Genomic DNA, 25,982 nt, shown 5'->3' with positions numbered 1-25,982 from the left:
TGACAATGAGTTCACTGTACTCAAACGACCCCGAGAGTCAAGAGATTTGAATCCAATAGAGCACATTTGGTTGTGGTGGAACAGCAGATTCAGATCATGGATGTGCAATTTAAAAATCTGCAGCAACTTTGAATGTGTTGCCATGTCACTATGGACCAAGACCAACTAACTAGTGAGAACGTTTAGTTTAAATCCCCCACAGGCTGATTATCTTTGCATTTTCTCTCATATTACTTCTGTACTTACATTTCTACCAGCTGATTGATTGGGTTTCAAAAAGATTATTGTTGCATTAAAATACTGCGTTATAAAACTCAGTGTTCTTGGTTGCCTGTAAAATGAATCACGGTCTCTATGAGGCACCTAGAAAAGTTCTCTTCTATAAACTATTGAATTCATTTTCCAGGATTTCCAGGATTAGACGATGTGCCAACATCTGGTGCTCTATGGAGCCAGAACAGTGCTATAGGATGCTTTCAAAAACAAAAAAACAAAACAAAATGGGATTGAAAGATAAAAACTTAAGTGTAAAAGGCATCAGCAGGATGCAAATTATATGAAAATGACTTAGAAGACGTACAACACTCATGCTAAGAGTGCCACAGGATTGAAACTGAATAGCAAAAATGTAAAAAGAAACTTTGAGTGTAAAAATCAAACAGACAAACCTGTAAATGTAAAAGAACAGTTCGTTTTAATTAATTTTTAACAAAAATCAGCATTTTTTTTTCAATGCCAATGTTTTCTTTTTCAGTTTTTATCTTTCAGTGCCACTCTTTAAAATATCAAAATGAAGCTCCCCTGTTCCAGCTTCACGGATTCTCCCTTGAAAATGAAATGAAATTTTAAAAAAAGGAAAACATCAGCCTCACGTTCACTGCCTCAGCATCTGTGTTGTCTGTACACATCGATCAAAGTTTCCACAAAGGTGGGCATATGGCCCCATCAAGTATGTTTTTACAATTCTTCTCTTTTCCATCGGAAATGGCACACACGTCTTTCAAGCCGTGTTTTCGTGCGTATGCAACAATTATAAATGAGGCGTCATATCACAAAATGCGTTTCATCGACTGAGTTGGCTGCCAGTAAGTGAACGGCCGGTCAAGCGATGGAAATGAGCATCGCTACCAAAGCAAATGCATCATGAGATTTACAATTCCAGTGGCAGTTGTGTTTAACATTCCTGCTTTCAGACTACTTTCAGTCTCCTGCGTGGGCCACACAATAATTACTTCCATGTAGGTAACATTATTAAAATATGGAAGCCATCCCAGCTCCTAAAACAAGACGAAGAAGCTGTCAGCAGTGCTTTGGGCAGCATTTCAAACTTTGGGTTTACATTTCAAAATGTAAACTTAATCCCAGACCCGGCACCAGCTGATATACAGAATAACAGTTTATAATTTAACCAATACGTGATAAATTAAGTGTGAAACTGGCTGTAGACGTATCTGATGAGATTTTGTGACGTCACATTCAAAACCTGAAAGTGCTCCACCGCTTTTTCCTAAACTGTTAATGCTTCTTCGCTCGTAAAGGTTGTATCATAACAAACCAGGACCAGTTTCATCTGTCTAAAGTTCGACTGACTCATTTCCACTGACAGCAATTCTTCATGCTCATTAAACATTAACCTCATTAAACATTAATGACAATGCTAAATAATGAAGTTTATACTGACATTAGCGAGCCAGCACACAAATGAAGCAACAGATACTTCCGATTGAGGAGGAACACCCAACACCTGCTGCGCACACTTGCTCCGTGCTCTGTGAAGTTAATATTTGCCAGTGCTCTTCTTTTGACTGTGGGGCTCATTATGGCATCAGTGCTGCTGGTGTATGGATATTATCTGTAAGGCAGATGTCAGAGGGCTATGTCTGTTTCACAGATGGGATGTTTGGTGTCTGAAAACTAAAATATGGCCTCACTTTCCTTCAGATATATTTTTAGCTCTATAATTAGCTGACTTCACATTGAGTCATACTTTTCTGCCCCTAAGAAATCAAATATCACCTTTTTACTATTAGTGGACAGTTGTGGACGAAGAACAGAAGTCCTGTGTCAGATCACTTCTCAGTTGTTTATACGAATCATAAGTCTGCCACCTGAAGATGTTGTCACTTTTATAATGTGGGTGTTTTATGTCCACACCTACATGGGTATTTTGCAAAACAGGGATTTTCCACTTTCTGTCTACATGGAAATGCTGAAAATTAGGTCAAGTGATGTGAAAACAGTTGCTGAGCCAGACAGAAATGTTAGCCAGTTGGAAGCCTAAAAACAATAGAAATTGTTTTAAAAATAACAAATATATTTATATTTAAATCCAGTAAAAAACAACATTTTCTCCCATACATTATTCATTTTGCAAATTTTTTTAAACAAAAGTAAATGGTAAAATTGAATAGGTGGTTAATAAAATATATATAAAAAAATATGTACAAAAACAAAATTTTTTTGTCAAAAAAGGCAATAAAGGCTCTCATTTCGGATTAGTTTTTCAGAAGGAAAATACTGAGTAGTTGCCACACAATTTGACTGAAATGCTAACAAAATATCTAAGCTGGCTGAAAACATTTGTATACGTATGAAATATGTTTGAGTTGTATGTATATTTATATGTATTTTTATTTTTTAAAGCCTATAATAGCTGTTTTTACTGCATATTTTAATGACACCTAGCTCGCACAGGTATTTATTGTGGCATGTATTTATTTCATTACATATTTTGCAACCATATTTATTAATGTCACTTTGAAAAAAATGGCATTCTGTAGTTTTAAGGATGCAGCGAATACCCGTTGTTTAAACATCAACATAAGCCCAAGTCACCTTTCAAAATTGAGCAACATTGCTACACGTGGTTAGCAGCTCTGTACCTGGACAGTGCCTGCACCACTAAAGGACCTTCCCTGTCCCTGACCTCCCCTCTCCTCCCCTTCAGTTTGCCTCATCATAATCTCATCATCAAATTCCGTGTTATGATTTACTTTTGTTTGTGTTTGACGAGGTTTGTGGTTTTGACACATGTGTCACAAACCGCGTCTTGGCTCCGTTTGTAATCAGCCATTATTGTAAACTGAGTGACCAAGAACACGTGAGCCATGACGCATTTTTAAAGCCATTAATTCTGATGCTCAGTTTGTATTTCAGCATGTCCTTTTCTACCACCTGTACATGCCTAAATGTACTGAGCTGCTGACATGTGATTGGAGCAGGTGTCAGGGTCCCATCATTCACTCTGCTGTTAGAGCCTCACAGCTTAGTGTTGTTACCCTTTTTGTCTGTTCTTAACCCTCATGGTAGTGCATCCCACCACCAAGAGGTTTCTAGGGAATGTTTTCTCCTTTCTGTCTTTTTTATGACATTTTTGGCTGAGATCACAGAGTCGCTGAAGTTACCAGTAGAGGTGACAGCATCATCATATGTTTCTATTTTTGCAATCAGAGCTGGAGATAATAAATACTGCAAAGCCATTTGACCTGATGGTTAACTGCAGATTGTTCTCGTTCATAAAGAAGACAAAAGCCAGATGTTAATGGGTGTTCGAAGGATTTTCAGTCCAGTGTGAAACAGGCTGTAGAATCTCTTTCAAGAATCCTTTAGAGAATCCAATAGTGAGCTGAATCAGGCCTCCAAGGCAAAGATTCTCCCTTCACAAGAAAATCCTCATGTGTGGCTCATATGATGTTGTATATTTTAATTTCTAAACAATAAAACATTCCAGTCAATGACAGAAACCAGATCATCAGAACCTTAAAGTGTGTCGTTATCTGAAGGGAATTATTACTTGAAGACAGTGCTGCCTGTATGTGCTTTTTTTTTTTTTTTTTTTTTTTTTCTTTTTTAGTATCAAGAGACCTGTGGTGTGTGAACCATAAAACACCCTTATTGTTCCAGGTCACCGTCTCAGAACTTCTTTGTTTATGCGATCTGAACATCGTGTGTCTTTGCTCAAGAGTCTCGCATACCTTCTCAAACTGACTGACAAATAAGTGTTTACTCATGTTTTTCTTGTTGCTGCAGTTAACCTGCTGATCCATGTTTGTTTGCATTTCATTGCAACTAAATGGCAAAAAAAAATTCACTCAGTGGGAGGGGCAATAAAACTACCTTTAAAGTGGACTCCGATTTGCTTAAAATGGCGAGCCCGCGTTTCAAACGATTGCTTGAAACAGATTGCAATCAAAGTGCTTGGGATTATTAAAGTTGTCACTGATGGTTTGCATTCGCTGAGAATTATCTGTTCCGCAGCTTGGTTGCAACCATAGTTTATCTGTAAGTTAGCTTATCGCAGGAGTTCCTTTTATCTGTAACAGCTTTAATGTTCTTGTAATTAAAGTTAAATGCCAGGGTCATTTCTGCAGAGTTAGTTTGAAGACCATAATGAGTTCAAAGCCACCAGCTCAACCGCAATGAAACAATTAGAATCAGCGAGCCAAACTTCTGGTCTGTAATGGCTTTCTCCTCCTAGGCATGAGCAATCAGGACTTATCCAAGGCATGACCAACGGAGCCGGAGGGGACCAGTGTCAGCTCATGTGGGCGAGAGTCTGCAAAGCCATTCAAATTAGCTGTTCTAAAATCCACACAGCTCTTTGGGAATAAATACGATTACAGCCATTAGCTTTGGGTGTTGATCCCAGATCTGCTCTTCAGCTCTCTGGGACTTTGAAGTTTGGCCTCAGATTGCAACGCAAATTTTAGCCAAAACCACGAGACAATGAAACTAATTCCTTTCCTACAAGAGAAGAAAAAGATTTTTGAGAAATGTGGCCACATCTAAAACACTTCATCATTAGCACAGCACTGCTTTTACAACATGACTAAAATATACAAGACTTACTGCAACTGTGGTGACGACAGATAGTTATTTTTTCAGCGGGATCATGCTATGTATTGCGCAGTATTTGGAAATATATATTTGCCGTTACTATAAAATTCATTGCGCTGAATGAAAACAATCTTGGGATCACATGTCGCTTGAAGTAGAGTAAACAACATTTGAATGACAGCAGCTCCAGAGAGGGAAACCCCTGCAGCTTTCCTAAATAGTTTAGAAAAAAAATCCAATATGTGGTGCTTCACTCAATCCAGAAAATTGTTTTCTGGTGTGATGAAACCTTTTTTTTCCCCTTACGGACAACTGACTTCCAACATCTGAGTCTTGTTAGGACGGTTACACAAAACAACGAGACTGCAGGGCAATGCAATGAAGAGATCAGTCGGAAACTGATCGGTAACTCATTATTAGTTCATTAGTGCTATGTGCATACCGTTACCACAGACCAATGATTATACAGCTTAAAAAACATCAGTGCAATGACAGAAGGTTCAGAAACATACTCTGTGTGTGTGTGCGTGTGTGTGCAATGTGCGCATTGTGTGTTGTCAATCTAGACCCCAACATCAAACCACAGAGCCACTGACCAGATGTTTTCTGTCCTTTTCTCCCTCTCTTGCTCTATCTCTTGGCATTTTTCTCTCTTTTCCCTCATTATTTTCCCTCAGAGTTTTCCCACACTTGCTGCAGAAGTCCAAATTTATTCATTTTTGCAGTAGTTTGGCTCACAGCAAGCATGCTTAGCTTACAGTAAGGTCCTCTGCGTTCACAGCTGCACCTAAAGCCAATTACAAGTGCACAGTATCTTTACAAAAGGCATCCAGGAAAAAAGATTATTACTGACATAAAATACTTTAATGGTGTTGTTTTTAAAACTAGATAAAAGTAGAGTTGTATTACTGATTTAACAGAATTCAGTTACACTTAATTACATTACTATTTTCGTGCAGTTAAGCATTATTAATGCAAGTTACATTTTTTTAAAAATATGTGTTGTTTATAACTTATAACTGTATCACCATTAGAGACTTATAGACCCTAAATGAAAGAACAAGTTATATAACTTGGCACGCTACATCACATCAACTAAGACCATATTTCTGGGACTCTTCCGCTTTCTACTGTGTCGATGAATTTCTCCATCAGCGGGATATCTTTTTGTTCTCCATCTTCCTAAGAGAGTCACCTCAATCTCTACTGAACAGAATAAAAAGTTAAACGGCAGCAAGAACTGTTGTGATTTCAAAGATGACATCCTTCAATTAAAGCATTAACATATTGGAATAGCACACTGTCAAGTGCTGTCCGCGGTGCTGAATGATGCCAACAGCATACATGTGGAAAAAGTCCAAGTAAGGAGTTTAACAGTTGGTTGATTTTGTTATTTTATCTAAATAAAGTAAACTGTTTTTGGTTTTTGGACTTAGCTTGGTCAGTAAGATGAGGCAATCTACTGCATAAGTGAACTTTTTCCAGCTTTACCCAGTGAAGCTGCAAATGAGAGCACAAACATCAGACTTTAGATAGAACTGACCCTGGAGGCTCCCTCGTTAGCCTCAGTCACACAGGCCTAGAGACCAGTTGATGACCATCTGACAACTAGTTGCAAGAGAATGATGTGGGCTGCAGCTATTGATTACTTTGTATTCAGTCAGGGGGTCAGCGGGTAGTCTGCTAAGTTTTCGACCATGAGGGCATGTAATGCTTCTTACTGCACATTTCACCCAACCAGCATCTTCAGCAAAGTATGTCCAGACAGACGACCAACTGTGAACAATACCCCAATTTGATTTTCAGAATCAGAATCAGAATACTTTATTAGTCCCTAAGGAAATTTCCCAACATTGTCTGGAGTTCACATGCAGCTGCACTGAGCTTCAGAACAATTAGTAACGTTTTTCGCCATTTAATATATGAAATCATTTATTAATTTGAGAAAACAATTAGCCCACGAACTCATGGATTAAAATAATTAGTTGCACTCTTACTTTGTAAAGTCCATAAAAAGTAAAAACAACATCGGCACGTGCAGGATTTTTTTCTGTTGCCTATTACTTAAGAATACACACTAAATTTATGCAGTGATTGATCGTCATTTCATCATGACATTCTGCACAGTGGTTGGCCTTCACCAAATCAATCTTCACCATCTGTGAAGTCGGGACCTCAGCGGGAAAGACAAGGCTGTAAAGCTGACATGAACGACAGATTGCTGGCAGCGCCCAACATCTGTCCATTCTCAGCTGGAGTTACCACCGCAGAGGGAAACACTGGCTGACTGAAAGTGTACAGGTTGTCTTTACACGGTTATTTCTGTGCAACTGATCCATCCCCAAATGGAATTGTTTAAAAGTCAAATATGTCAGCAGCATACCATTGACAGGCGTGAGCTGTTACAGCAATAATACTAGATAAACTAAGAAGAAGAGAAGAAGAGGAGGAGATATGGTCGTTGTCTGACAATGTGAATAGGAAATTAAACAGTGCTGAAGCCAGACAGCAGACCTAGATTCTTGAAAGGTGAAATGCAACAACACACGTCAGGTACAGCGATTACCCAAACACAGAGAGGTGTTCAGAAGATTCAGGGGCTTAAGTGACTGAGGCTGAGAAATTGCTAAATGCTAGTCAAAACAGCTGAGGAACGATGACTCATCTCATAACTATTTTTTGCATTTTTAAATCAGAAAGAGAAAGTCTGTGACACTGTCAGGAAATCATGTGTCATAGAGGGAGGAGAGTTTTTAAGTGCCAGCAAAGAAGATGCAATAAGGGAAAATTAGCTGTTTATCACAAGTTTTTCAGCCGATTTAAAAGAAGACACGGATGTCATTATTTGACTTCAAGTCAGTCAGAAATACATCAATGAATTGATCGTTTTCGGCTGATTGTTAAACAGATTTGATGGCTCTTTTCAGGCAAACCTGGAGTGAAGTTTGGCCAGCGTTTAGTATTTCAGACGGTTTGGTAAATTTAAAAAAGTGCCTCTAATCAAGAGGAAAGTAAGATCAGAAAGATGGATGACACTCCTAAAAACCTGGGAGAGGGAGAGATGAACGGCTCTCTTTCCTTCTTTCTGACCTGCTCCGCTCAGCTAGTGGTCTGGGAAGGGGAGGAGAAAGAGAAATGGGGGAGAGGAAGGGAAGGCGAAAACAGGGTGGAACAGAACACCCCACCCCCTGCTCCCCTCTCCCGCACAAACACATAAATGCACACAGCCCTTCAAAGCCGAGTGGTTTTAATAGACGTCCAATTACACTAAGAGATGACATCTGGGGAACTACAGCAGATAAATAAGGTGAAAGAAAAGACAAGATTCAGTCACCTCAGACAAACTCCAAATAACCAGCGAACCACTGATAGACAGATAGGAGAGAGAGGGAGAGGCAACGGAAAGAGGGAGGGGGCCAAAGGAGAGGGAGCCACACACGGGAGGAAAGAAGAGAGGCAACGCACCGCTCCAGCATTCAGACTCTGAGAGGCAAGGACAGAGGACAGACAGGGAGCTCAGCCCACTGACAGACGCACTGCAAGAGAGTGGAGAAAGACGAGAGCTCGCAGGGGTCAGATACACACTCAAGTAACTTCAAACCAGCTCAGACAAAACAAGAGAAACAAAGAAAGAAAAGAAGAAAGTCTGGATTCTGTGACGCCTTCTTTTTTCCCTTTTTTTGGTGGCCTGGACACTTCATAAGAAACAACATTTTTATTTTATTTTTTTCTTGCTTGTTTTATTTATTTTATTTAAATTTTTTTTCCTAAGCACTTTGCCATCTTTTTTTCCTAACCTGCTTCTCCACCAACCAGGACTGAGGGGGGATAAATTGTCTGGGACGCGTGTGTTCGTGTGTGTGTTTGTGTGGATGAACTGATGATGTGTGTTTTTGTCTTTGGATGTGAACTTTAAAATGGGATTTTGAGTGATTTTGAGAAACCAGGAGCAGAGAGTGGCAGTGTCAGGAGGAGAGGTAGAAGGAGGAGGCGAGAGGTCCCGAGGAGCGCGCCTAGTAGTTCTCATTGTGAGGTGATCTGAGTTATGGTTGTTGACGCATTCCTGTGGCGATTGTGAGGAATAAACAGCACCGGGGGACTACAGCGGCGTCAGCCACAGCGCTGCGGGCTTCACCATTACCCCCCGCTACATCAACGTTTATATTCCTGATCAACCTACATCTGCCACAGCAAGTCGCACCATCTTCACCCCAGCTGTTCTACAGGTTTTAACACCTACAGTCCCAGTGAGGCTGGGGTTTCCCAAACAGAGGAGGTTTAGTTGGGGGGAGTTTCTCCCACTCTCATTCCCTTTCCCTGCACCAGCTCAGCATGCCCCAGCCCCTGAGCACATCCACAGCTCTCCCAGCTCCACTACCATGTGTAGATGGACAGTGACACAAGGTGCACCGGCCGCCTGGTTCTCCTCCTGCCCCTGCCGTAGACCTCCTTCACACCTCTCCCTCACCTTGCTGCTCCTGCTTCTCCTGCTCGGACCGTCCTCATCCTCCCCGCTGTCTGCTTCGTCCGAACACGGCCGCAATGCACCAGGAGGGACTTCTCCTCACTTCCTCATCTCATACCCACCACCCTCCTCATCACCCACACCGCTTCACGCATCCTCTGCAAGGTTGCCAAGGGCGACCAATGTGTCATCGTCGTCCGCGACGGTCGTTGGCCGGCACGTGCGAAGCAGCTACAAGCATCTACAAGGGGACGTGCGCTGGCGGAAACTGTTCTCCTCCCAGAAATTCTACCTTCGCATTGGCGAGGAGGGAAAGGTTAACGGCACCGGAAACAAGGACGATCCATACAGTAAGTCATCTGCCTTTAATGCGTCAGCTGATCCTTTCTGGTGCAAACAGCTTTTAACCACACACACAGCAATTTATGAAAGTCAGAAATCAATTTCATATTCAAGATCCTGATATGAGATTTTTCTTTTTAGACTTTTTAAAGAGAGCCAAACGCAACCTTAGTATCTGTCAGTGGCACAACTGTGGCAAAAGCAGCACTGCTTGTCCTCCACTTCATCTCACATGTTTATCTGTGGCCACTGATGTTTCCTTGTTTCCGTTCTGTGAGCACCCATGCACTTCCAGACAGGTAGCTGGGCAATAGAACAAGTAACAGAGCTGCGTGCCTGCAGCCTTTTCACCATGTGCAGAGGCAGGCATATTGTCTGACTACAAAGAGTTTGGGAAAGAAAAGCATGACAGTAGAAGAGCAGGAGAGGAGAAGAAAAAGAAAAAGTAAACCGGCAGATAAAAAAGAGCGATGATCCACTGGAACCAATTAGAAATTGCCCAGAGAAAGTTCTTCCTCTTTGAGGAAATATCTAAAACACAGCTATTACCAAACCCCAGGAGAGAATGACAAGTACTCTTATTCCTTGCTGCTATTGTGCTCTTGCTATAATAGTGTTGGGCATATGCTAACTATGAGGTTGTACTGACTCAGATATAAAGTAATAACCAAACGCTTCCTGCTCCCCCTTTTTTTGTTTTCCTGGTTGTGCATTTTGCGGGCAGGGAAATATGATTTTAACCTTTATTTATCCTGAGAAGGGTCACTGAGCACACATGCTTATTTGTCAGCATCACTCAGCCTCACATTCACACAGTTTCTCTTTCACACTCACAGTTCCTCTGCTGCTGGGAACTCAGAAACTCCGCCAGTAGATTAAAAGCACCTTAGGTTTCTGAAGGAAAATAGTACAAATGCAAGAATAAGTTCAAAATCCACAGGTACAGCAGGAAAAAAAACCCGCCCCCCAAAATAAAAACAAATTATTTTTGGTTTCTAAAAAAATGCTAAATAGCCAGATGTTGTCATGACTATCTCACCAAAGCATCAGATCTGTACTGCAGCAAATCTAAATAGTTTTAACGACTTGCAAGGCTCATCATAATCAGTTATGACTGATTCAGAACAGAAAATCAGCTGTTATCATTTTGTAGTGTGCGGCTTTATCTTCTAGTTGAACACATCTGGAAGTTCTCCAAGTCTGCCACAGTCTTTTAGCCTGTGAGCAGCACAGAATAACTGCATGGCCTAAGGACATACTGACAGTAGTTGTTGAGTGAGAACAGAACATTGCTCCCACATTTACCTGCCCACAGTCTGCCTGCCAGTTCACTGAATTAGATGGGTGATGTCCAAAACACAAGCTAATATCTTTATTATTAGAGAACAGGCGTTCGCTGCATTACTGAATAGTTTTCTTCTAAATGTATGATGTCAAGTGTCTGTGTACTTGTTCTAAACTGGTCTTTATCACTCGCACACCTTCATACACATGTCATAGGGTTGCATGCATCTGTACTCGACGCTCTGGTGCTGTACAAGGCTCGCCTGCTGAGTACATGTGCACACACACACACACAGATGCAGACACACGCTTGAGCACAGAGAGGCCAGTCTTGCACATGGCCTCCATATGGCAAAGCCCACTTTTATTAGGGCCAGTGTGAATATGTGTGCGTGTGTGTGCCACTCAGACACCAAGGCTCTGCCAGACATGGCTGAAGGAATTTCAATTAGCGTCTCTTCCTCCCTCCCCTTGCCTGCAGTCCTCTTTGACACACACACACACACATATGTACACACTTTTTTTTTTTTTTACTCACATGCACAGAAAGAGCTCGGCCATTAGGCTGCAACGTGTCACTAACTATAATGGCATCAGGTCATGGCATTAGAGGCACAATCCATCAATTTCAGCAGCTCTTGCCATTGATTGTTTTAGGAAATAGGTAAGAACCTTCCAGGGAGAAAAGCGAATCTTAATATGGGAACTCGGTCGTGAAGGCTAAACCTTTCAGGCCATATTTTGTCTTGGCGGCATATTTAGAAAGAATTTCATCAATCTGTATCCACCTGATGGTAAGTGCAGATGTTCGACATGCTTCAGACTGAGAGTTTGGTGATTAAATAATGCGTGTGTCTGCCCAGCATCAAACTATACTCCCCGTCCAGGTGCTTGTGCTCATATAGCATGAGTGCGCACAGGCTCGCGAGCAGAGCAGCGTTTATGCTTATGCTAACACTCCCACTTACTGCCATTTTTTATGCACTCTGAAATAAGCAAAGAACAAATTGTACCCTTCAGACTAAACCAAACAGAATATATTTCAATTCTGTTCCCCTAATGGTGATCATGGATGTGGTTTTTCACATACTAGACAGCGTATGACTGGTCCTACTCAAAACTGCTCTGGTGTGTTTGTGCACAAGTTTTGAACACACTTTTTGTTTATTTTTATACCTCAGATTATAACATTGCTCATTTACACTGGTATACTTTTGAAGCTAAACACAGACTTTTAGACAGATTACTTCTCTGATGCTGGTTTCTGCCTATTAGAAACATATGGCCTATGTGAAATAATGTAGCAAACTTTCTCAATATGCAGCATCTTATATAATACAACTGCACAGAAACAGTGCACTCAGGTTTCTCCAGAGTGTAAACTCAGGTGTGGGACTACCCGATGCGACAGTTCTTCAGGAAAGCATTAGATTGAAAAACTACCGCGGAGGTTAATTGCAGTGGTTATCGTACTCTAATCGTCTGCTAATGTTCAGGAAGTCAGATTGCAAATGAGTGTCATTAGACAGTGTCAGAGGTGACGAAGAAGTTTTAGCTGCTGGTCCGGGGTCGCGGCTCTCCTCCGCAGCGGAGCCTTTCTAATGATCTTGTCAGAGCCGATGCCGGCACATCACTCAAGCTTTAGAGAATCGTGCGTTCTGATGTGTTTTGTTCTAAACGCCCATCTATCCATCTCACCTCATAAGGCCTTTTGAAATGAGGGGTTCTGGTCTCAGTTTGGAAATCTGTTGGGGCTGCCATGTGATTAGCATCCATCCTCACGCTGACTGTAAGAAACACGACTGTCCTTGTTTCCTTCCCTCCATTTTGTCCACAGACTGTCACATCTTGTTTACAAACAAACGAATAACACAGTGTAATAAATGGACGTGCGCTTGCAGTTGGACTGCAGACTTGCGCTCGTGAGTAGCTCAGTTACTCCTAAACGGTGCCAAGGTGACAGCAGTTGGAGGTTTGATTCTCATTGTAAAAGCTGCCACACACACACTTCAAACATTTATCATGCATTAATCACTGAGCTGTCATGGGAGAATCAAGCAAACCACAATTTTAGACTCTTAATTCTCTGGACATCATTCTGATTTAGACCAGGATTTCCCTGTCCTGGATAATTACACGGGTCTGCCCCCTCTTGTTTGACCTCTACCTATTGACCTGAGTCAGGAAGCACTGCTAATGGAAAGGTCAGCACTACAAGTATTGTATCACTTTTGGTTGTACTCTGCAAATGCCAGATTTTTTGCAACTCAAAGAGCCAAATTTTATATTAACAAGTCTGCAAGAGACAGAATTGTATTTGGAATGATGCATTTGTATCCAAATATTATTTTTGTGTATGTTGTGAAGTCGGTGCCAAAGCTAAAATCTTCTTTCAGCCAAAATAACTTTGTTTAGCCGTTGGGATCCAGAGTCCTCTTCAGCTTTTAGAATTATTTTAGGGCAATTTTAGAAAATACAGGAAAATGTTAAAATATATTTTACTACACTTTTATAACTTTAGCAAAACTAGACTATTGAAACTCCATCAAAGCGCTGTAGGCTGCACTGTGTATTGTAAAGAAAGAAAAAAATGCAATTAGAAATGCAACATTGCAGATTGTTGCTGTGGAATAAATGTGCACATATTTAAAACCACATGCACTTCTTCATCTCTGTACTTTGCATCCATAAAGCTTGAATGACTCAGCAAGGTGAGAGCCAAAAACAAAAGTAACAAGTCCTGACATCAGTCCCCGTCTTCTGCTCTTCTACTTTTGGTCGCCTCTATTTTGCTGCCTTCGATGGGATGCTTGATGAGCGTATTTAGAGTTCTCATGGGAAAAGGTAACAGTGTGGCCCATAAAAGAGAGTTATGAGGAGGTACTGGAAGTACCAGAGGTTAGTGTCAGCATTGGTTTTCATTTAAAGTTACTCTGCACGGACTGTTCTCCCTAGCGGCTGTAAATAAAATGGGCACGCAAACATCACTGAAGGAGCTCGTTCAGGAAAAACTAAACGGGTGCTCTTAAGAGCCAACATCAACAATTACATTCGGCTGTACTCTGAAAACATACAATAAACACACACTACCTTCCTCTTTCTGACCTTTAATTCAGCTACAACTTTCATGTTGTTTACATGCAGGATGCCATTAAGGGTGCCCCTGATTGGCTATACACAAAAATAATGGAAAAACCATTCGTGGTAATCAGTGAAATTAGTTAGAGTCTTCCTGTGGGTGTGCAACTGCGATAAATTATTTTGGTTTCATACTGCACATCTTCCCTGTGATGTTGTTGCAGCGGGAGTCTGCATCAAATCATGTCACTTTTGAATTATGACTCATTTTACTCGAATCTGCGGAGCAAGCGAGGCCATAAAATAAACGTTTTGGGATCTCTTACAAGGGCGAAACATTTCCAAGGCCCCCTGATAATCTTCATTAAGCATATCCTTACTACCATTCATACTCTCAGATGCAATTAGAGCTGTTTGTATTCTAAAACCTTTCACCTTAAAGGCTTCAGACCTGTTTCATAGTAACTGAAAGAAGTATTTCAATCTGCGTGCTCAGTGCTTGCTTTGCGGCCTGGCATCATGTGCCAGCACCTGGAGACACATGACACATTTTGGTTCTCTGTTGCTGTCATCAAAAAAATCAAACTGAATGTAACCATCTGCATATTTTATCAATTTAGCTCATTTAGCCTTTTATCGTCACTTGATGATGGAAACTCGCTCTAATACTTCTTTAACTAGCTGGCTAATAATCCAAGCCACACCACAGCAACAGCAAAGGGTTCCTTTCAGAGCAGTTTTATGTGACACAGTCATATCAGAGTTTGTGTTTGCTCAGAGATAATGTGGGTAACAGTAATGTCCACAGTGTGTGTCTTTAATAGGATACATGTCCCAAATCAGCACATTTTTATAGCTTATAGTAAAATATTTAGACTCCTTGGTGCAGAATACACCCCCCCCCCCCCCCCCCCCCCCCCCCCAGGAGCTCCAGGTCCCTCTTTTGAGACCCACTGATTTAGAGAATTTAAAACCTGTTGTAATTTAAGAGTTAAATGTTTGAGTCTTTCGTGCACACTCTTCAGGGGTCTCTCATACACAGGGATAAGCCTACAAGTGTCCTTTAACGCATTCACTGATGTTTGGATGCCTCAGGAATAGAAACACATGCATACTGACAGTAACACCTCCACTTTTATTATAATTGTCTCGTTAAGATGGCCCTTTTACTTCAGTGCTGTCTTTGTTTAACTTTTTTTCTTTTTTTTTTGCAAAAAGTCGCCGAGGACAATGACAGGATCTGTCTTCCATCACTATTTACACACTTCTTGTCATCACCACTTGATATCTTCCCATAAATTTGCTCCCCTGTCGATTAATGTGTCAGCTACAACAAGATGGAAGAGCCAGATTTCCGAAGGCAGACCGAGGCAGTCCCGCCGCAAACCCAGTTGGGCACCACCTTAAACAAAAGTCTTTCAGCAACAAATTATGTTTTTGTAAGATCTTCCGCTCCTTTGGAGCACTCCAGCTCAGTGAAGAGAGGGCCAAACATTGAGAGTCCATTACTATCCACAAAACCTTTTTCATTGTGTATATTTTGTGGACGATTGCTGAACAATACTCTGACATATACTTGAGACTGGGAGAGAGAAAAGCAGGAAGAGATTCTCTGATAACCTTTCATACTTCTGTACTTCTATAAAAAGCTTCGGCGTGAATTATTTATTTTCATGCATTTGGCAAAAGGTTTACAAATACGCTGAACTAATGATAGTCTGCGATGCAGACGGACTTATTTAATGATTAGGTAGAAGTTTTGGAAGTATCCATGGGTCATTAAGTTTTACCAGCATGCAGAGTTTCATATTATTAACATGGAAGAACTGACAGCATCTGAGAAGTCATCTCAGTGATGCTGTAGCAGCAAACAGTTTATTGCTGTTTAAATAACAAATCACAACCATGGGAAAGTTGCTAATGCCATTTATGGAGAAAAGTAAGAGCAACAAACTCATGCTGAGAGCTTAACATCATAAAATTGTACAAATGGCCAAAAACTGCAGGAAAATTATTATTTCTTTTTATACGATAACCCAGAATCAATTCAGTCACAAACTGTCATAAAGTAAAAACAGTGGTTACAGACCGTGGCATGAACACAGTTATTCGGGGTCTTCAAAGCACCTTTGGAACATAAGTCTGTCTGAATCAGCCTGCCATCAGTTTGCAATTATATCAATTAAGTCAAGTTGACAATTCTGCTATGCCATGTGTGGTACTGTTGAATTGTTATAAAATCAAAATCAAAAATTGCCGCCAATCTATTGCTGTTTGTTTCCAATCTGCTGTCGTCTCCATACACAGAAATTCAGATTAACTTCTTTCATTCAGAGTCCAGTTAGAACCTCATATATCTGAAACATAAATTCTGAAATCCCGCCACAAATAGTGACGTATGCAGTTGCTGCAGGACAAGGATTTAACTGTAAAATGACACAGGTGCTCAGCAATCTTGTATTTATATAGAAATATAACCAGAATACAACCAGTTGCCAACCAGTTGACTCGAGTCCCCTCCTGCAAACAGACACGTAACAGAGGAGTTGTGTTCATTGTTGCAGAATGACTCAAACTTGTTGCGACGTGGCAATTACTTGCAACCCTTTGCCAGTCTTTGGATCGCCACTGTTTAGACAGAGGTTGCCTCCTATCAGGAAACCAATGCAATCGCCTTGCAAATGAAAATGATTACAGCAACGAACTGGAATTAGTGACTGAATGTGAACAAATTCAGTGCAATCACAAAACAATTAAATTTTTCAAAGCTTTGAGGAGCGTATTGTCCTATTTTGTGTGATTGAGCCATTAACTGCGACCTCTTGTAGCAGAACGTCTAGGAGAACAGAGGTAAAACTGTTAGACATGTGAGTGATTAATTGACAGAAAAAAAATGAGTTAATTAGTGCCAGATTTTGGGTTAGATGAGGATTTGGGGCTTTTGTTTGTCATGCAGTATCACCTTGAACATCATCGGGTTTTAGATTTTCAACATCTGAAGATGTGAAGCAAATTTTGTTTCCTTTCCTCTGAAAACTTCTTTGAGAAATTGTAAAATGCCACAACTGCCTTATAGTGTATTTTTACAAGACTCTTTGTACCTGCAGCGCTGCTGTAAAATGTCCAGATGAAGCCGAATGCAGAAAGTGTCATTTTGGTGCCTGTGAACAGGCTGAATTCATGGCCAGTAAAGCAGTGGGAGATGGAGAATAGCATCTGTGACAGATAACATCCAGGGCTGCTGCCATATAGACACCACGTGCTTTAGGAGAAGCCCCCAACCAAACACACATGCACGCACACCTCACCCCTAACCCTGCTGCACACACACACTGCATAAAATTGAGCCTCTTAATGGAGTCATCAAAGGTAGTGCTGTGAGTTGAGACCGGAGAGGCATCTGGACAGTCTGGCTGTTTGAACTGAGCCGTCAGGAATGCCGGCTCATTACTCTGTGTGTGTGTGTTAAGTGTGTGCGTGTTGAATGCGTACAAAATTAATACATGTGCAAACGAACACAACAAAGAGCAAAGCAGAGAGAGGATGTGACAAGCTGAATGATATTGTGGGTAATACTTGTGGTGCAATATAAGAAGATCTCTAAAAGCTAAGAGTCCCTCAGCAACAACTCTAGCCACAACAGTTGGGCAACACCGCACTGACAGCTGAACTGTAAATGAAAAATGTGTGAAATGCAGACGACCATCACAGCACTCTGCCTGAAAACACGACTCCTGCTGTGTCAGGCCTGTGAATGGTTTTTGACAGAAGCTGGCAGCACGCGCGCTCTATCATGTTACAAAATAAACCACGTTTAAAGAATCACAATTTCTCAGGTGTTTCTCCACTCAATCAAATCCCGGTTAACACCACTGCAAATTCCTCCTGGCTGCTCTTAAGCGTGAGTGATTGCAAGTGATTGCAAATTTCATGTTATCTCTCGCCTAGACTGTTGGCTTTCTAACTTTTTTTTCTCCCACGTGATCACCCCAAGGCCAATGACATCAGATGAAGGTTTAACAGCGTGCAGTTTTGCTCATTTCTGTACATTTTGATGTGAGTGCATCAGTCAGGAGAGGATATAAAACCATTGCCCGGGCAAGAGTAAGCTGATATGGTGAGCGCGGGCTAAAAAGGAAATGAAATGAACTGAGAAAAAACACATTAAATGTAATTCACAAAGGCCAAACATAATTTATTTAATATGATTTTTACACAGCAAATCAAATATGTGCAGAACACAATATGAAAAGAAATCAATTTACAAAAAAAACTTGTATTTGTAGAAAAATTCTGGCCATATTGGAAATCAGAAACAGCCCTCTGTTCCCTCTTTCAGCTAGGCATGCTTTGATGTGGCCACTTAGCACAAGAAGATACTGCTGTCAGCCACATCAGTCTAAACAAATACCTCAGTGCTCCCCAAAATACACAACATGCAGCAGTTTCTGCTCAAGCCCACCATCTCCACAAGCTCTCACCAAGCAATCTGCACAACCGAGAGATGTTTGTTCTCTTTCAAACTTCATAAAGAAACGGAAAGAGTCCGCTCAAAATCTGAGAAATAAATAACGCTAACAAAATTGTTTAATCCTGATAAAACTGTGGCCTCAAAGGCCGAGACAAATTAAAAAGACATTTTCTCTATATATGTGACCAAATAGAGCAATTCGTATCTGATTTGGTGGTACATTTTCCCCCGTTTTGAATTCTTCTATTCTCTTGCATGTGTTCCCACTGGATTTTCTTTGCTTTGGAGTCTTTGGCGGTTGCCTGGATGTAAACTCTCATGTCACTGTGAATATGAAATGTCGTCAGTCACTATGCTGCTTGTTTCAAAGAGAAAAATGATCTTACTGTTTAGACCTCAACGCATGAAAGGTTCCTATTAAATTTTTTTTTAAGAGAAATACATAATAGAGTCCTTTTTGTCCTCATGAGAATTTTGTTTCTTGGATGTCACATTTATCTCAAAAAGGGTGAGACAAATCAGTCTCTGCTGAAATACAAATAGTGAAGTCAGAGGTTCATAGTAGAGCACTGGACGCCGAATAAAAGAACAAAAAACGTTTTCACTCTGCTCGCGGAGCGGAGTTCACGACACAAACTGCTCCGCAAGTGATGATATTTCACAACGAGGAGCAAGACCTCTCCGAGCTGTAGACACGCAGTAGACCCGCTCACAGCTGGTCACCGTGTCGAGGTCACAAAGTGAACAACTGCAGTATAATCTTCAAAAAGCCCCTGGATAAACAGTGGAAACATTTTCACAACCTCCTCTAACCTTTGGGATCAGCTGGAGTCTAACTGACCACGTTTCCAAAAAGGGGCCTAATAGGGGTCGGTGTGAGGTCTGCGAATGTGCACGCTCCTGTGTGAGAGTGTGTCTTTTTAGTATTTGTGTGACTGTGCTGATTTGCATGAGCTAGAATGATCATAGAAAAGTTTACATCCCAGGCTGATGCTTAATCTTTACATTAGAGTACATTAAATTGGATTTTACTTTTATTTTCCCATCTGTTGAAGAAATTACAATGAAATTTGTAGCAGTCCTGGTGGTTCCTGCATAATTAGCATACATGACTATGATATAATTCAGTACAATTATAAAATAAAACAGCTGAGTTTTATTGCACTGCTCACTGGAATGTTGACTTTGTAATGCAAGAGTGAGTCCTGTTGTGCTGCTTAGTCAGTAAGTAAGTATTAACATATAAGTACTAAGTATTTAGCAGAGTTCAGGTTTCATATGTCTCTCTGCAAAGAAGTTGTTTTTAAATTGGTTGATTTCAAAAGTATTTTGCCTTAAAAAGTAAACACTGTCATACATCCAGTGACTTTATCCTGTGACGTCATATGACGTTTTTCTTTTGCTTTGTAAATATGGTTGAAATTGGTGCCAAATTTAAATAGAAATCTGGTTGAGAAATTCTCTTGCCTGTAAGTCAGAGAGACTGCGTAGATCATTGTAGTATAACAATTGTAAGTATAACAATTGATTACACCAAAAATCTCAATCAGTTACGATCCAAACCACTACTATGAATAGCAATCATTATGGCTTAAAATGCATGAAACCTGCTCTCGTGAGCTCAGATTTGGCTTTAAAAAAAAAAATCTGTTAATTAAATATCGTTAAGGTCATTATGGAGTCGTTAATGAACAGTTTCTTCCTTGTTAGACGGCTGGGCTGTGTTTATTTGAACTTCCAGCTCTGTCAGTTACAGCTTGACAAGCAGAAACCATTTTGGCTCGCTCTTATGAAAGTTGAAATGTTGCCCTGTTACACACACGTGTTTGCCTTTGGTAGTTCTTTAAATAATATTGATAGCAGCAAATGACCATGCCTTTTAAATTAAGTAAACTTTGTGCTTTTTTTTCCTTCTTTTTTTGCTTTCAATGCCAGATCATAAAACTCCCCCTTTGCACTTAAAACATAATTCATAAAGATGTTGGGCTGAGATCCAAGGGACACAGGGAGGGAAACAGCAGACAGGGGGGGGGAAGCAGAAAAAATAAAAAAATACACATTAACAAGACACCAAAAAAGACAAGGTGTTGAGTGAGAGCGTAAAATAATAAAATGCAGCTTTAAGGGCAGCAGAGGTTAACGTTAGCCTGACACAAGCTCAGGTCCTGTTTTTCTCCATCTCCCTGCATTACTGCCAACTGTTGTTGCTGCAATTTAAGCCTTTTGTTGCAGCCAGGCTTTTTCACTCACAGGCAGGCGGGCTGCTTCTGGTAACTGGTGCAGGGGCCATAAAAGAGCCCTGTGCTTTTGGTTTTAGACAAACCACATCAAATGGAAGGAGGAAGGTTTGAACAGGTGGACCAGCCTGTAGCGCGGCACAGACAGATCCCTTTTTTTTAATGGATCACAGCTCAGAAATGTCAGCTGGAACATTTTGAACCTGATAGAACAGCGCTGTGTTGCAGCACATGCCTGTGTGAGTAATGGACTTCACACAGCAAGCCTGCATGACGCACCGTGGAGCTACGAAACTCTTCTTAAAGTTCTTGAAATCGACCACATGAGGGATAAATGCATCAGCCACAACATTTAAGACGAGGCCACAAATCATTAAAAAAATCACAAACATTCTCCAAATCCTTGTCCAGTGACAACAAAGACAAACTAGGCGATGCAGCGTAGTCAGTGAAAGACATATTCTTTATATAGATTTTGTATCATTCTGAGCTGGAGGCTCACATATCCCCATAAATCTCCTCAGGTCTGACCTTCATAAAAATCAAAAGCCTGCAGGAAGTTGCAAATCTCCGTCTGAGTACAAGAGAAGAGGGTTAAGGGCAGTGAAGGGTCGTCTGGTAAAAAGGCAGCTACTGTTTGAGGCAGTTGAGATACACTAAATATTTTTTAAGAGTCTCACAACCAGATTTTGGGGACACGTGAAAATTTGCATTTAAATTTTTTATTCATTTACCACTAAAGATCAGGTGAATATCCAAGTCTCTTTTCTGTCTAAAGCATTCCTGCAACCAGCCTCCACTTCCTACTACCCCCCTCAACTAATCACTTCATCTCCTGATTACTTTATGGCCCGCTGTAACTGGCTTTAGGATGAGAGAAGGAAGGGCTGACAACCACAGCTTAAATCAGTAATTGGCTCAGGCTTGAAAACTGATACAAACGCGTTGACCTCTTGCCAGTCTGGCAGGCAGAAAGCCTTGCTCCGTCCAGCCTGCCTGTGCTCCTCTGGTCAGAAAAACAAACATAGAACGCAGAAATGTTTTTTCCTGGCTAACACCTTGGTCCCAGAGCATACAGCCCACAAGCTAACCAGCAAATGAGGAGGGGGCAAGCGGCCGGGCTGACTGTCACACAGTGAAGGAAAAAGAAAGGGACGGGGACAAGACTGGGGTTCACTTGTGGGAAAATATGAAATTAAAAAAGAAAACAGTGCAGGAGACCCTGAAATTAACAAAAATATAGAAATGTTATAGCAGCCTTAAGAGGCGTGCAGATAAAAATGCATTTCCCCACACTTTAAACTGATAGTAAACGTGTCAAACACCTATTTTTCTGCTTTTTGATGCAGTCTCTCCATTACAACATTAACACTTGCATGAAAAGTGACGGGAAACTTTGAGCTATATTCCAAAGTAATTACGTTATCATTAAAGTCATTTAAGTTGTCAGACATACATATGCATATAAATGTAATGCAATGAAAAACTTTTGTTTTTAGAGACAGACAGAATAAAAAGTAAATAAATCATCAAAGGAAACTGGAACCTGTTCAGGGTCCTGTTCCAGACTATAAATAGAAAAATATGTGGTTGTAAGAATGTAACTCTATCTGAGTAAATGACCCACACAAAAGTTGACTCCCTATTTGTCTCCCTGTCCCTGCTCCACCAGGTGTTTTGGAGATCAAATCAGTGGATGTGGGTGTGGTGGCCATCAAGGGCCTCAAAAGTAACCACTACCTGGCAATCAAGAAGAATGGCGTTCTGTACGGAGCGGTAAGTTTTAGCGCTGTTTAACTCTCTGACCTGTCACTTTTATTTAATATGCATTATTCTCTAAGTCTAAGAGGATAGCTTTATTCTCAGTCCCAAAACATCCCTATTTATCTTATACTAGGCCTTGGTGATTGATTGTGCCTAACAAACAGAGGGTTTAAACAGCAGGTGGGTGGAGATGGGTGAGAAGGCCCTTTTAATATACCCTCTGAAACTGAGTACTGTACAAATTACACAATATGTATAAGAGTCCTATGCAGCTCTGTAGTCCAGTGGGTGCCTCCCTTTTCAGAGAAGCTCCGTATTCTTCTTTGAATAATGAAGCTAATATCTTGGTTTGGATTAAATTCTTAACCACAGTTTCTCAAGAACTCAATCACTTTAACCTATTTAAGCTTGAGAGCTTAAATAATAAACTTGTTGAACAGATTACTTGCACAAACATCAAATTTATTAATTGAAATTTTTGGTCCCCCTTAGTCTATGACAGAAAATAAGGTCCACTTTAAGAGATTTACGGCTTGTTAGTTCAAAATCTTCTCCACTCTTTGCAAACGCACTTCTGCACTTTTGCGATTGCTAAATTTGACTGATGATGATAGTGAAAAAAAATTGGTAAAAGGACGTTTTCCCTCTAAAGTGGTGGTTCTGTGGCTTTGAAGTTTCTTGAATGCTTTATAAAACAATGGACAAGGCTGTACGACTCACTGTTCCAGAAATAGGAACCACAGTTACTCTCCTCTGCCTACCTCTCCTCTCCACTCCATTCAGAAACAGGAAACACAATCCTTCAGTTTCTCTGTTCTGCTTCAGTCTCTCTGGGTAGAGCAGCCCTCGTTTTATCTGTCCTCTCTCACTCACCCTTCTTTCCTTCATTCGATTCTGCCTCCCCCACCCCCCTCTTTTCCCTACTTTGAAAGACCTGATTTTCAGCATGTCTCTGAGGAGCCACACAACAGATGAAATGACACACGGTAGAAAAGACAGAAAATAAAAAGAGGCATTTTGTTGCATGGCCTCCAACTGAATTCCCATGACGTCTTCGCCGCAGCACAACACAAGCCCTAGTAGTGGAGCGGCGAAAGGCCGGCATTCGATTACACTTGATGGTTTTACACAGTGACTTCTTTATCTGGTGCTAATCAATTGAATTCATTGTTTCATTGTATTGGCAGATTAAAGCACATAGGTGACACTGCAGGTTATGATCGCCTTTAACTTTTACTACTTTTACGTTCATTTCTGTACTTACTATAACAATTCTTTTGCCTATTAACACCATTATTTTGAGACTCAATCGATCCTTAACTATAGCTGCTACTTGCCTAATTCTAACCTTAGCCTTTGAACATGTCTTCATCTTAAAGCTTACCGATTTACTACTTACGTTTTTTAACCTTTTGACCACGAACAGGCTTATATTCCTACATCATGCACTCACGCGATATTTAATTGTACCTTGTACCAGCGTAGTCTAAAATGCTGCATAGCGTTCGTAAAATATTTTCATTTTGCTCTGAGAACACTCAGCTTTACTTCTGGAACCAATTTGAACAGATGTGGTGGAGAGAGAGCGCGCGAAAGAGAGATATTGGCTATTAGAGTGTGTGTGTGTGTGTAGCAAGTACATTTTTGCTTGCGAATATCAATTGCATCCAGTTAACTGGCTGTTTAAGCGCTGTTAGCCTTAAGCACAAGGGCAGCTTCCAGTAAACTGACAAATGCAGCTCTCTCAGATCATTTTCTCTTCATTTACCAGTGGGTGGCCATTGCGGTAATGTAAGCCACAAACTTTGTGTCACAATGCTCTTTGCTCGGCACTAAGCCCGAACCATCGAGAAGTCACAATAACTTCTCTGCCCTCGCCCCATCCAACCACCACACAGCCATCCAAACTACTGACACACAAACAACACTGACAACTATTCAAGTTTTACGTCTGACTTTTTAAAATTACGCTGGGGATTGTTCTTAAGCAATGGCTGACCATTTGTTATTGGATGTTGTCACAAGAACTATCTCCAGGTTATTGCTTTGACGATGCCCTAAAGAACCACTGAAACAAAAATGAGTAAGAATGAACACAACAACAAAAAAAACAGTTTTGAGTAAAAACTAACCATGACTGAGAACTTACACATGTGGTACAGTGGGAAGTTTCAAGCCACTGGCTACCCGCTAGAGGTGGTTTTCATCAATGGAGAAAATCTTAAAAAGGCAACCTGTACTAATTTACTTTAAATATAAATTATTATCTTTTTCTTCAGCTCTTTTAAACTCTTTGCTTCTCCTCCACAGAGAGAGTACGGCCCAGACTGCCGTCTAATTGAACGCATCGAGGAAAACAAGTATAACACCTACGCTTCAGCTCAGTGGCTCAACAAGGACAAGCGCATGTTTGTTGCACTGAACCCCAAGGGAAAGCCAATGAAAGGAAGGAAGACACGAAGGAAAAACCCAGCCACTCACTTCCTGCCTATTTTGTCAGAACAGCGATGACTGGACAAATCAGCAAAGGGAGAGCTCTGCAGATTAAAGGCTATCGGACGTTTTTTGGAGTTGAAGTGATGGCTTCATTGGACAGATTCAAGTCTGAACAGTATGATGCACTGAGGAGGAAAAGAAAGGAAACAAACAGACATTTTATCACAGTTGGATAAAGACATTTCTATTTTTAAAGAAAGAAATAAGATATATCGCTATACAATGTACATATTATTTTCTGTTTTAAGTTATAAAGTACACTGGCACGGTAAAATTATGAAAAGAAATGACTTCTGTGCCAAAATGTGAAACGGTAACTCACATTTTTAGATTTGTGTACGTGTGAAGTCAGTGACTGGGGAAGAAATGGCAAAAGAGAAAACATGGAGGCAAACAGGGGAAGGCAGAGGAAGTATTAGCAGGAAGCTGACTGATAGAAGAAGAAGAAAAGATGAGATGGGTGGAGGAAAATGAAAAAAGTTTGTGTTTAGTCAAGTACCAACACAGCAGCAAGTCTAAAACTATCATGTTTTTTCTTTGAATTTATTTATTTTGTGTAATATTTAACAAAAAAAACCCTACAAAAATACAAAAAAGAAAGTCTTTTTTTTTTTTTTTTTACCATGTATGCTTCTCTTTGAATACTATACATTTAAACCTGAATAAATACAAAGAATATATTTGTCTTTAACCTGTCTGACTGACTTTGGTTATTTTTATTTTCAGCGTCTGATTATTGTTTTTTCTTTTGCAAAATACACAACAAAACATAAAAATAAATTTAAACGTAAAGGATATGATTGAATTTTGACTGATGCAGCCTATTGCTGTAACATATATATTAGCTCATTATTACTAACCATGATAGCTATAATATCATTTGGTCTGCCCGTGTTCTTAGCAAGCCTATATAATTAATCACTTTGAGTGTTTAAGTTTAAGTGGCACTGTTTGAATAGTAAATAATAAGTTTTTAGGTCTGCAAAGCTCAGGTTCAGCTCTGATATAC

General features: G+C 40.5%; 1 protein-coding gene across 1 annotated transcript; it reads left to right on the top strand.

Moving 5' to 3' along the window:
- Positions 1-8,952: 8,952 nt before the first annotated feature.
- On the top strand, positions 8,953-25,696 carry fgf10a (fibroblast growth factor 10a). Its single transcript, XM_006788787.3, has 3 exons — positions 8,953-9,651; positions 22,386-22,489; positions 24,788-25,696. The coding sequence occupies exons 1-3, from the start codon at positions 9,216-9,218 to the stop codon at positions 24,986-24,988; spliced, it is 741 nt and encodes a 246-aa protein (XP_006788850.1). The 5' UTR covers positions 8,953-9,215; the 3' UTR covers positions 24,989-25,696.
- The last annotated feature ends 286 nt before the right edge of the window (positions 25,697-25,982 follow it).

Source organism: Neolamprologus brichardi, chromosome 7 (genome assembly GCF_056152115.1).
Source record: "Neolamprologus brichardi isolate AB-2024 chromosome 7, ASM5615211v1, whole genome shotgun sequence".
Taxonomy (NCBI): Eukaryota; Metazoa; Chordata; class Actinopteri; order Cichliformes; family Cichlidae; genus Neolamprologus; species Neolamprologus brichardi.
Note: the sequence above shows the minus strand (reverse complement) of the source record. Positions and strands in the feature narration are given on the sequence as shown.

Coding starts and splice junctions, on each gene's coding strand:
- fgf10a (XM_006788787.3), top strand. CDS start 9,216: ATGTGTAGATGGACAGTGACACAAGGTGCACCGGCCGCCTGGTTCTCC. Junction 9,652..22,385: donor AAACAAGGACGATCCATACA/GTAAGTCATCTG, acceptor CTGCTCCACCAG/GTGTTTTGGAGATCAAATCA. Junction 22,490..24,787: donor ATGGCGTTCTGTACGGAGCG/GTAAGTTTTAGC, acceptor TCTCCTCCACAG/AGAGAGTACGGCCCAGACTG.